At 55.6% G+C, this 11,728-nt stretch overlaps 3 protein-coding genes across 3 annotated transcripts; all 3 read left to right on the top strand.

The window, feature by feature from the left end:
• Positions 1 to 2,458: 2,458 nt before the first annotated feature.
• On the top strand, positions 2,459 to 4,585 carry LTHEOB_6980 (F-actin-capping protein subunit alpha; the record flags this gene model as incomplete). The annotated part of the gene is made up of 2 exons (XM_035516295.1): positions 2,459 to 3,676; positions 3,731 to 4,585. The coding sequence occupies 2 exons, from the start codon at positions 2,459 to 2,461 to the stop codon at positions 4,583 to 4,585; spliced, it is 2,073 nt and encodes a 690-aa protein (XP_035371947.1).
• A 400-nt stretch (positions 4,586 to 4,985) lies between these two features.
• Positions 4,986 to 6,034, top strand: LTHEOB_6979 (Wash complex f-actin capping protein alpha; the record flags this gene model as incomplete). The annotated part of the gene is made up of 4 exons (XM_035516293.1): positions 4,986 to 5,042; positions 5,096 to 5,114; positions 5,178 to 5,287; positions 5,405 to 6,034. The coding sequence occupies 4 exons, from the start codon at positions 4,986 to 4,988 to the stop codon at positions 6,032 to 6,034; spliced, it is 816 nt and encodes a 271-aa protein (XP_035371946.1).
• Positions 6,035 to 7,261: 1,227 nt separating this feature from the next.
• LTHEOB_6978 (Nf-x1 finger and helicase domain containing protein) lies at positions 7,262 to 11,384 on the top strand (the record flags this gene model as incomplete). The annotated part of the gene is made up of 3 exons (XM_035516292.1): positions 7,262 to 9,776; positions 10,293 to 11,324; positions 11,377 to 11,384. 3 exons carry the CDS (start codon positions 7,262 to 7,264, stop codon positions 11,382 to 11,384), a joined length of 3,555 nt encoding a protein of 1,184 aa, XP_035371945.1.
• Between the last annotated feature and the right edge of the window lie 344 nt (positions 11,385 to 11,728).

Here is an 11,728-nt window from a genome sequence, read left to right as displayed (position 1 = left end):
GGTATTTCATCCGAAAGCTAGCGTTATTTTGTTTTTCGCTCATGTCATGGGTAGCAGAAGCTATCGTCCGTGTATGTAGGCTTTCTCGTCCAGACGATAGCTTCATCTACCCGCATATGTTTTTATTTTTTTCTGCCCAAAAAAGCTGAGGTATAGTTACTCTAGATTTGAGGATCCTTCAGCTGCAATACCCCTCTGTAATCAGCAGACACGAAAAGCTCGCCAAGGTGGTGAGGCTCGCCGACGAAGGAAGAACCCGCTCATTCGGAAGTACCTCTCTCCGGGTAAATCTGCGGGTGCATCCATGTTCGAAAGAGCAGCGATATCTCAAGGTGAAGAACCTCCATTGAAAAAACGCAAGACTGCCAAAGATTCGGAGGAGAAGAAGCAACATGGGACGGAAGAAAAGGCCCGGCCAAGGCCGAACACCAGTGGGAGACGCGTGGTTTCCGAGGGCACCCAGCCGTTTGCATTCTTGCCACTGAAGCCTCAGGATCCCGCATTCAATCCAAGGTCTGCTGCGGATAAGTTTGTGATCAATGACCAACGTCACAATTTCATGGGGAACACAACTTCCAGTTCGAACGCATTTCTCTCCCAAAGTGACCGCTCTAGTACCATCGATGACAGCATATCCGTCGTGTCGCCTCTCACATCAATGGACATCATCTCCTCGCAGCCCACCTCTAGTTTCGAAAGGATGTCGGGGCATGGCAGAACATCACAGCAGGCATCTTGCAACAGCTTTCGGGACCGCAGTACTACTTACGAGCCCAGGGCCAGATCAACCAGCCTTTCTGACGATGTTGAAGACCCTAGAGTCAAATATTTGAATCGTGGGTTAAGCCACCCATCTAGCTTTCTCACACAGTCGAAGCGCATACCCAGCCATCGTCCGCACAAGCTGTCACGAAGTCCACGGCTTGGCACGATCTTCGAAGAATTCGATGCAGATGCACTTCCAGTGACTCAAAACAGTCGTGACAAGACCAGGGCCTTATCTTCAATCGACACAACCAAGCACGAACCCGATGATTTCGATATCTTTGATGGACTTTCTGATACTGATCTTTTTCTCAGCCTGCCGGTGCAGGAGGCCGAGAGGCCACAGGAAGATACGCCTAGCTTGTCTACATTCAAGATTGCTTCCGGTGAGAGAGCAAAGCAAAGCACCCTGCAATCAATCGACCAGTCAGGCATGGAAGATTTTTTTGCAGAAGACTGGGGATTGTTTGACGAGGAGAACGATATCATCGAAGAACCAGATGCAAGTATAGATTCCGCAACCATATTGAATCAGGTCTCCAGCAATACCCAAAAAGTTCAAGCGACTCCAACTACTCTTGCCTCGAGTGGCACGACAGCGGAAGCAACGAACGTGCACTCTCCGGATCTCAAGCCCATCCTAAGGCCACCTTTCCCAGATCGCGTGCAAGAGAGATCACCGGTCCTTGGGCTTTCAGGCACGACCTCTCTGCGTGTTTGTTTTCGCATTGGTGAGGCGCTCAATGTGGGAATTCAGGCAGTGCGCGAGCATCAGTCTGTCATCATCGAGCTGTATGCCAGAGTTCGTTGGTCATTCCGAGAACCCCGGTCCATCAAACAACATTTTATCTTGATGGATCTGTTTCACGACCGGCCGCCGTACCTGGACGGCACCTACGAGGGTTGGAAAGGAGTCGGGCTCTTCGAAGACGATTGCGCTAGATTCCTGGAGCGGCCGGACCACCCACTAATTTGTCGGTGCATGGGAAAGCTGAAGCGCGATAACACATCGTGGAGACTAACGATAGCTAACATCTGGGAGGCCTCGATGGACGATGTGGAACACGCGCTTGCAGTCGTCCAGTCGTAGCCGGTCACACTGCAACGGTGCGATGGGTCGCCTTGCCATTGGGCCCACGCGGTTACACTGGCGGACATGGCTGGTGGTCCTTGCTCGCGCTGGTACACTGACGAGCAATTTATCCGGGGAATTTGTTGAACGACGTGATTGAGAAGAATGATGGGCGGACACGTTTGCTTGGTCATCTACTTGCTTTTCAATCCTTTGTATCGAGGCGGCGTGAGGTTGCGTGCTCAAACTACCCGCCTGCTATCTTTGGGCTCGCTTACACGTCCACCTAGCAGGGTTGCTGGCGGCTATTGCTGGCATGTGTTTGGGCAGGCAGGCGTGCCGAATCTCATGGGAAATGGTGCAGTAGCAGTCGGGTAGATGAGCGGTTTAAATTTCAGTAAGAAAAGCCAGGGAGGCGCTGGTCTGGTTCATTGACGAGCCGTGCCGATGCAGCAATGGTACACGTCACGTGGGGGATCTGCGGCAGAGGGCTCCCGGAGGGCTCCCACGACTGCTCCCCCTCCGGGCCCTCTGCCTTTCATATCACCTTGAGATGCCGCTATGCCCTTCAATGCAAGCCGTGCCAGGTACCACCCGCTCCGGTAGCAACATACTCCAAATATGGAAGCCGAAGGAATCTCGCCCACGTCGAAGGCCAGCTCCATGACGCAACCGTCGGTGCAAGCGATGCTCGCAGGCTCCTTCAGCAGTCAAAGTGCGTCGAACGGCTCGGAAAAGCGCGAGCAGGCCGAGGGTGAGAAGGGTGGGCTCAGCTCTGCGTTCCAGGATGAAAGAACGCCCTCCGCGTCGCCTTCCAAGAACCGGTCGCTCTCGGACTCGCAGGCCCCCAAGCTCTCGCCGTCACCCAAGATCGTGTCGAAGCGCGCCTCCAAGGACGATGCAACAATCACCACCCCGCGCACGCCGCGACGACCGGACTTTTTAGCTCGTGGCCTGTCGCTGCAGATGCCCCCGCGCGATCCGAATCTTGGACTCCAGACTCCCACCCAGTTCAGCCGCGTTCCTCTGTCGCCTCAGCTCGACGCGCGAGACACCTACGGCACCCCCGCCACCGTCCTGCCCCGGCATTCCCGGGGCCTTGACTTTGCGCGCGCATGTACGAATCTGCACCACTCGACCCTGGCGGAGCAGTCGTCTCCTGACTCCTCGCCGACAATCACCCAGAAGGGCATGATGATTCCCCAGCGGAGGGGCAATCTTACGTCCTTCGCTCTCGACTCCCCACACAACGACCACACCCGCTGGCCTGGCATGCACCACGAAAAGAATAGCGTCGTCTCAAGTTCGCTTGGTAGCGTCAACATGCTAGGCTCCGACTCTTCCGACAGCGACTCCGACGAGGACGACCCTATGGATCCCGACGACAACGATGACCCCATGGTCATGACGCCCCATGTGCTTAAGCTCGACAAGAATGCGGGCAATCCTTTTGGCGCGCCGCCGAATGTGGCAAGCCCTGGCGGCGTCTGGTCTGGAGGCTTTTCGCCGAGTGGTCCGAACTTTCTACAAATACAAAGAAACAGGTTGAAGAAGGTGCGAAGCAGGAAGAGTTCGAGCAGCGCAAGCGGCCACAGCTCGATCGCAAGCCCCGGCCCCGGCTCTCCGCCCGCAGGAAAGCCGTTCGACGGAACCAACGGTGGGTACTTTGCTCGCGAGGCCGTCATGAGAAAAGCGGGGTCCCGGCGCGAGAGCTTGAGCATGGTCGCCAACGACCTGACCATCTCCTCCGGCAACGACAGCGGCGACGAGGCCGGCATGCCGGCACCCACCACTCCCGGCGTCGTACGCCGCACCGTTGTCCGGCGCGGAAACCTTTTGGTAAGGACCGAGCTGACGTCACGCGCTCGCTCACGTTCGCTAACGCGCCCGCAGCCCAAATCCAGGCAATTTGGTCGCATTCGCGCAGAGCTCTTCGAAGAGAGCGCCCCGGTCGACAGCGAGGTCAAGCGCGAAGCCGAGATCATCCGCCAGGTCCGTGAGAGCGATGCCACGTCCACGACCGGTCGCGAAGGATCCATCACCGCAAACTCTTCACCCAGTCTTCTCCCGGCAGTGCCAGGCCTGAACGACCTCGAGGACATACCAGAGGATACCGGCATGGACATGGAAGAAATGGCCGCCGCCGCAGCTGCAGCTAATGGAAAAGGCCTCTTCGGAGCCTTCAACTTGCAGCCGTGGAAGAGCGCCGAGAGGCCATCTTGGAGCATCCAGGATGGCAGACACACCCCGCCGCCTCCCTTCTTGGGCCGCGGCAGCTCCTCTGCTATCAGCGATGATATCAACATGGATTCTCCGGTCGCTTCCATGGCGCAGTACCGCCACAGGATGTCTACCTCGGACGTCAACAAGGACGATTTCTTGTCGCGGGGATCAACGCCACAACCCATGGTCCCTCCTACTGCCGCCGAGGGCCTGAAGAAGAAGCGCCGCAGGGATGACGACTTCGACGTTAATTCCATAAAGCGACGGGCCGTATCTCCTGGACTGAGCGTTACCAACAGCCCGGTGTTGTCACAGTCGCCGCAGCAGAGGGAGGGAATGTGGGCCCCGAGCAAGACGAGTAGAGAAAGTTCGATCGTCGGAACTAGTACTAACAACGGCCATGGCGAGAGGTCCAACAGTGGAGGAAGTACAATGAGCGTCACCCCGAGCTTAGGACCGAAGAGGGTCGGGCTGCAGGGTATGACGGACACGAACGATGGACTCATGAAGATGAGTATCGAGTAGCTGTGTGCGCTTCGCTCTGATATTTGTATGAGTACGGCGCAGGAGGAATGGGTTTACGGCAAGCACGATACGGCGTTTTGGGACGGACTCAAGGGGGAACAACAGCGACTTACGATATCCATTTTCCTGGGTTAAATTGGGACGGGCTTGCCTCTTCAATTAATTTCTATATTTCCGTGCACCTGCTGTTTGATGCTCTGCTCTGTGATACTTTCTGACTCGGTTTCGACGTCCTCGCCGGGTAGCGTCATAGTGAAAGCGGTCCCTGCGGCGGTGCCCGGGGGTTTCAACACCACCGCCGACCCCGCGACGATCTCCCGCAACGACAACAACACAGCTGCATCCCTGAGCTCGCTCAACCTCTCTTACGCCTCTACCCGTTACCATACAATCCCGCACCATGGCAGCCAGCGACGCCGCATTGAGCTCGTTCATCGAGTCTGCCCCGCCAGGAGAGGTTCGTCCAACGCTCCTGCCCCTCCGTCGTTTCCCCAGCTAACCAGTCTACAGCTCTCCAACGTCACCGCCGGTACGAGCGAGCCCCCAAACTCCCCGAGACTACTCCACATACTCATTTGAATCCGTTCCGTAGCTATCAAGTCTATCACCGGCAGCGACGACGTTTCGGCCCTGGCCCCCGCCTACCAGAAGTACAATGAGGAGCAATTCGCGACGACCAAGCTCCCTGGCGGCAGCGAAGCTGTAAGCCCAACCCCCAGCCTCACCAGCGAATACCCATACCCTTCACCCCTGCAAGGTCGTGAGTTGGAATCTTAGAAAGCTGACACGTCCGCCCCCCCTCTCTCTTCCCCCGCACAGGTCGTCATCAGCCCGTACAACTCGCTCGGCGACGGCCGCTACTACGACGTCGCCGCGTCATCGTCGTTCGCCTTCGACCACGTCACGCAGAAGGCGTCGGACGTGCAGTCGCACGTGCTCGAGGGCGCGCAGGCGGACCTGGTCAAGTCGCTGCTGAAGGCGCTGCAGGCGCACGCGGCCGAGCACTACCCGGCCGCCGCGCTGGGCGTCTACCCGACCGAGGAAGACAGCAAGGTCGCCGTCGTGCTCGTCAGCAACAAGTACTCGCCTAGCAACTTCTGGAACGGCCGCTGGCGCAGCGCGTACGTCGTCGACCCGTCCGGCGGCTCCATCACGGGCAGCATCAAGGTCGACGTGCACTACTACGAGGACGGCAACGTGCGCATGCTGACGGAGAAGCCGATTTCGGCGAATGGTGGTGGTGGGAGTGCGAGTGATATCGTGAGGGCGCTGGCGGCGGCGGAGCGCAAGTACCAGGAGGACCTGAACAGGGCGTTTGCGAGCTTGAGCGAGGGCGCGTTCAAGGGCCTGCGCAGGCAGCTGCCCATCACTAGGCAGAAGATCGAGTGGGAGAAGATCAGCGGGTACAAGCTGGGGCAGGACATTGGTGGTGGAAGCTCGAGGAGGTAAGGCGGTTCCCTCCCCCACGGTCTGCGTGACGGGCCTTTTCCTTTGTATTTTTTTGTTTTGAAAAACGGCCGGGAAGGCATGTGGACGAATTGGGGCGTGGCTGATGTGATGTGTGTGCAGTTGAGCGGGACAATTTAGAGCGGCGTAGAGCGCCATGCAAATAACGGGCCCGGGGCGGACAACAAATGCATTTGCTTTTCTGATCATGCTCGATGAGTACAAATATCAGCTGAGAGTGTCTAATATTGCTTGTATTCACACTACTGATTGGGTAACCAATCAAACTCCGCAACCCATGCCCTGAGGAGCCCACACCAGTATCCGGGCGAAAAGTCTGACTATGCCCCGTGAGAAGCGGGTAGTGCTCTCTGCTTGGTATATCAGGGAAATTGGAATTTGGTGAACATGTGCGCTTGCGTCAAGCTATTTCCTATGAGTTTTTCTGTGGGGATGTAAACTTTTGTGCTGGGTTTGTATTGCCTTGCTGCTCAAAACCTCTGCCAGCGGTGCGTATTTATACGCTGCTGACTGCCGCAGCCTCTCTAATTCTTCACTAAAAGCTGTGGATGACAGTGGGTACCAGAAGAAATGACCATGGGCAATTATCTTACTTACGTGGGTAGTTGAAGGCATTGTCCGGACGTAGATGTCCATTTAATAATTCTACATTTGCATCCGGATGTGAGCTTCATATCCCCACGTATGTCGAATAATTGTACAGAAAATTGCGAGCGGTGGTTTCTTTTGGCACCTACGCGGCTAATACTGCGGGTTGTATCTCCGGGTCTATGAGCATCAGCATCGTGTTACCTGCGAGGTGAGCGCTCTCTCCTCTCCCAGTCCACCTCATACAATCACTTCCGTGCGCCTGCCACTTTTTCCGGGCGGCTTATAACTGTTCCGCTCCGTGCATTTTCCCGGACTCCGGCCGCGATATCACTGTGGTGTTTCTTCCTCTGTTGCCGATTCTTCCTTTCTCCTCCAACCACCTCCGACGCACCCCGACATAACCACTGTCTTGACACTCCAAGCCCACCGCTCGCACACCTTCCCATATTCCATTCTCAATCTCCCACCCAATCTCTCAGCACTTCGGGCGATTTATATAAAGCTCATTTCATCAACTTAGCCGTACATTAAGCTCTACTTGACCATGCAGCGGGGCAGAGTCTAACAACTGAATAGGAACCTCGCCCGTTACAGCTTTCTTTCATTCATATAGCAACAATGTCCCACTCTCAGAACCCCGATTCTACCATGTCCTCTCCTCAGACACTCGATGACAGCATGTCTGTGACCGCGCACGACACTCATCAGATCCATCAAACGACCGAACCACGCCATGATAACGACCACAGCGATATCGCGCTGATCGACCTCATGCCAACCACTGATGAACTTCACTCGGAGCATCCGGAGTACCTACCTACCACAGACCCATCGACGTGGAACAAGCAGGGGTTTCAAGGCCTTGTCGACCGTCAGTTTCGCCTCTTTCGTGAAGACACCGTCGGAATATTGAGGGAATCGATTCGGCGTTATCTGCACATATCCAAAACAACGAAGCACCACTCTTCCGCTCAATCCAATGCTTATCATAACGTGCGTCTGGACCCGGAACTGTCGTTTGACCTGCACGGTGGCCTGGTCTTCTCCATGCGAGTTCCTCAACCTCTAGAAACTCAATCATTGGATCCGACAGAGCGATACGAGTGGTGGATCAACAGAGAAGGCCTCCAGCATGATGCTCTTGTATGCCTGTGGAGCAAGGATATGGACATGATGTTCGCTCAGGTCGGGCACTACAAAGACAAGAATCTCCATAAGCACGACTACGGAGCGGATGTGGCGAGACTGTACTGTCGGCCATTTGAGCAGTCGCCGCGCTATGTGGACTGGCTATTGACCAACGCGAAGGTAGACAAGGAGAGAAACTACACGCTGTTGGAGTTTCCCAGCCTCCGGACGTGGAGTTTTGTCCCACCTCTTCGAGCTCTGCAGCAAATGAGCGACATGCCGGATACTCCCCTCTCTACCGTCCTGGAGCCATCGGACCTGCCACAACCAATATGGATTCACCCTGCACCCTACGCCATGGCCAACAACTTCAAATTCCAGCTGGGCAAGACCGCGAGTGTGGATGGTGAAGGTGAGCTGGCCGTGTCGGACTTGTTCGACACCAAGATCCAAGCTAGCTCAAGGCTTGATGCCGGTCAAATGTCAGCGCTTCTCCATGCACTGAGGAACCGCATCGCGCTGATCCAGGGTCCACCCGGAACCGGCAAGAGCTACACGGCTGTCGCGATCATTGAGACCCTCCTCAAGAGCCTGTCAAACAGCACGCCTGGACCGATTGTCTGCGTCAGCTACAGCAACCGGGCTCTTGATAGCCTGCTTGAGAAGCTCCACGACGCTGGTGTCGAGAATATGGTCCGTGTCGGTGGCCAGTCGAAGTCTGATACCCTGAAGGATATCAACCTTGATGTCCTCGTGAAGAGCCAGCATCCACTTCCTGAGGACAAGCGGTGTGTTCATCGAGCAGCAGAGAACTTCTTCACGAGCAGCGAAGGTATAAAGGGGTTCCTGGAAGAGCTCAGTCGGGCGGATCGCGATTCTGAGAGGAGACGACTATCGGCCCAGATCAAGTCGAAGCTGGGACAATGGACTGAAGCGCAAAAAGAGTATACCGCCGCAATGGACCGTCATCCTCTCAACGTTCTGAAGAGAGCAACGATCGTTGGTGTCACGGCCAGTGGAATGGCTCTCAGGCGCAAGCTCTTCCAGAAGCTCAACGCCAAGGTTATCGTCTTTGAAGAGGCGGGTACCATGCCCGAGGCTCTTGCCCTCACGTCCATCACTCCGAGCATGGAACACTGCATTCTCATCGGTGACCACCTGCAGCTTCGCCCTAAGGTCAACCGATGGGAGCTTGAGGGCAACACCAACCCAGATGCTGTCAAGTTCGGATTTGGTATCTCCCTCCTGGAACGTCTGATTTCGTTCGGTCTCCCATTTGCGGTTCTCGACACCCAGTACCGCATGCATCCCGACATATCCCAGCTCAGCAAGTCCACGCTTTACCCCATGCTTGGTGACGCCGGTGCAGTTCACTACCTCCCTGCTGTGGCTTCTCTGTCGGATAGAGTCTTCTGGCTTGACCACCAGTACCCCGAAACCAAAACCGAAAAGCTTACAAAGGTCAACATGTTTGAAGTTGAAATGATCCTAGGCTTGACCAGACATCTCATGTCACAAGACGGTGTTTGGGCAGGTGACATCCTGGTCCTTACCCCGTACGCTGCTCAAGCAAGGGCTCTCCAGGAGAGGATTCAGGAATACTACCCTGTCCAGGTCATCTATGGGAAGGACAACAAGAACCAGCAAGAGTCGACAGCTGTTCAACCCGACCGAATCCGAATTGCAACCGTAGACAGCATCCAAGGAGACGAAGGCAATATTGTCCTCCTTTCGATGGTGCGTAGCAACGACCAGGGCAAGGCCGGTTTTGTCAAGTCCGAGAACCGGTCCATTGTCGCCTTGAGCAGAGCTAGGCGCGCCATGTATATATTCGGTAACATGAAGATGCTGCAGACGGTGCCCTTCTGGAACCAGGTCTTCTCTACTCTTGACGAAACCAGCAGCATCGGCACTGCCCTGGAAATCGACTGCCCGCAACACCCCAGAAACCCGTTTCACGTCAAGGAGCCGGCGGACTTCGGCAAGTACTCTCCCAATGGCGGATGTACTGCCCCATGTGGCAAGCTCCTTAGGTGCGGCCATCGTTGTCCCGAGCCATGCCACAGTGACCTTCTGCATGGCAGAACGATCTGCTCTCAGCCATGTAGAGTGGAACTGGCGTGCGGACACCCTTGTCTCAACATCTGCGGTGTTCCGTGCACGCAGTGTTGCGAAGTTCAGATCGACAGCCCGGACGTGACCCTGCCGTGTGGCCACAAAGCACCACCGGGGCTCCAGTGCTACAAGTACCAGGATCCGATGCTTCTTCAGAAGACGTGTTCTGAAGAAGTCATGGTATCACTGGACTGTGGCCACACTCTCCGATGGCTTTGCTCTCAGGAGGATCTCACCGCGTGTCCGAGCAGCTGCGGAAAGCCCTTGCCATGCGGTCATGCTTGCATTGCACCATGCCACAAGGCACAACCCTGTCCTCCCTGTCAATCGCCATGCCCTGCGAACTGCCAGCACCAGACCTGTGCCGATATATGCAGCAAGATCTGCTTGCCATGTCTGCACCCAGACTGCGCTCCTGCCTTGGCCACTGGAACAGAACGGTTCATTCTCAACACCCGTTCACAGTATGTCAAGCTTGGACAAGAGGCACTCCAAGAAGTCCGCAAGCTTCAAGAATCTGCTCTGGCTGTTCCAGACGACCTCACCAGACGCCTTTCCAAGAACGCAGTCATCGTCAGCGACGCAGCCGGCAAGAGGGCGCACATCTCGGCGATATCTACTCTCGCCGGTCGCGGAGGAAGATACAAGGCCATTCGCCGTATCCTGGGCGATCTCTCCGCCATTTTCCAACGCGTCAGGGGCGAGGGCAAGCTCCAGTCCGCCTGGAACTCGCAACAAAACCTCACCCATCCAAGACCCCAGCTGCAGGAACGTCTGCTCTTGCTGTTGATGTCCGCACGACTTGAACTAGCCGCCATGTCAGACTTCCTTACCATTCGCTCCCGATCTGGCACTTCCGAGAAGCTCGAACTGGACTTCACCGAATGCCGCACCCGCTGCCAGCAGATCTTTGAAGCTGCCCGGGTGCGCTCGCTGCCTGGTTTGGCGATCGAAGCGGATATCCTCTGGGCGCAGTGGCTTGTCCTCGAGCGCAGGGCGCCCATCGCTAACGCTGCCGATGCTGAGCGGTTGCGTCTTGAGGCGATGTTCCGGTTGGAGCGGGCACAGAAGACGTTGGACCCTGACACTGTTGGTGCCTTTATGGGTGGCAACCACTGCATGGGTCTTCAAATCGAGATCTGGAACACGGAGAGGCCGCTCACGCAGGAGGTGGCTCGCTGGAGCACGGACACAGGGATCAGGTCGGATGGCTTCATTGCGGGCGTGATGGAGATGACGGAGATGGTCAAGAGTGCGAATTTGAGGATGTGTATGGCCGGCCATCATTTCATGAAGACGACGGAGACCGGAGTCTGTTCGGGATGTGGAAGGCAAGTCTGGGAGCCACTGACTGCTCAAGAGACCGGTGAGGAGGAAGGGGAATCTATGATGGGGAAGCACTTTGAGGATGAGGGGATGGAAGGGGTTAAGTATTCCGGTAAGCTTATATCTGACCCTCCTCGTTTGGGAACAGCTGAATTACTACACAGATGCTTGAACTCGTCTTCGATCGGCTTCCTTTCCACTTTTCAACTAGGGCTGCTGGGGTACTGCTGGAGGATCAGAAAGGTTCATAATTCGCGGAAGACGCCACTAGATAGACACAGACAGATTCAGAATGCATACATTACGTTGAACATGACCTTCCCACAGTAGCTTGAATGATTTCCATTACCGCGTTCCACGAAGATATGATTTGGGACCATGTAAATTCTTCATCTACCCACATTTGAATTATTTTGAGGAATATGCAGAATGATCCATAAGCTATCCGTCGAGTAGCGTAGAATACATACGCGCTAGTAGCTAATAAATAGCAAACAACAAACGAATAGAGGCAAA

The sequence above is a fragment of the Lasiodiplodia theobromae genome (genome assembly GCF_012971845.1).
Source record: "Lasiodiplodia theobromae strain AM2As chromosome Unknown scaffold_20, whole genome shotgun sequence".
Taxonomy (NCBI): domain Eukaryota; kingdom Fungi; phylum Ascomycota; class Dothideomycetes; order Botryosphaeriales; family Botryosphaeriaceae; genus Lasiodiplodia; species Lasiodiplodia theobromae.
Note: the sequence above shows the minus strand (reverse complement) of the source record. Positions and strands in the feature narration are given on the sequence as shown.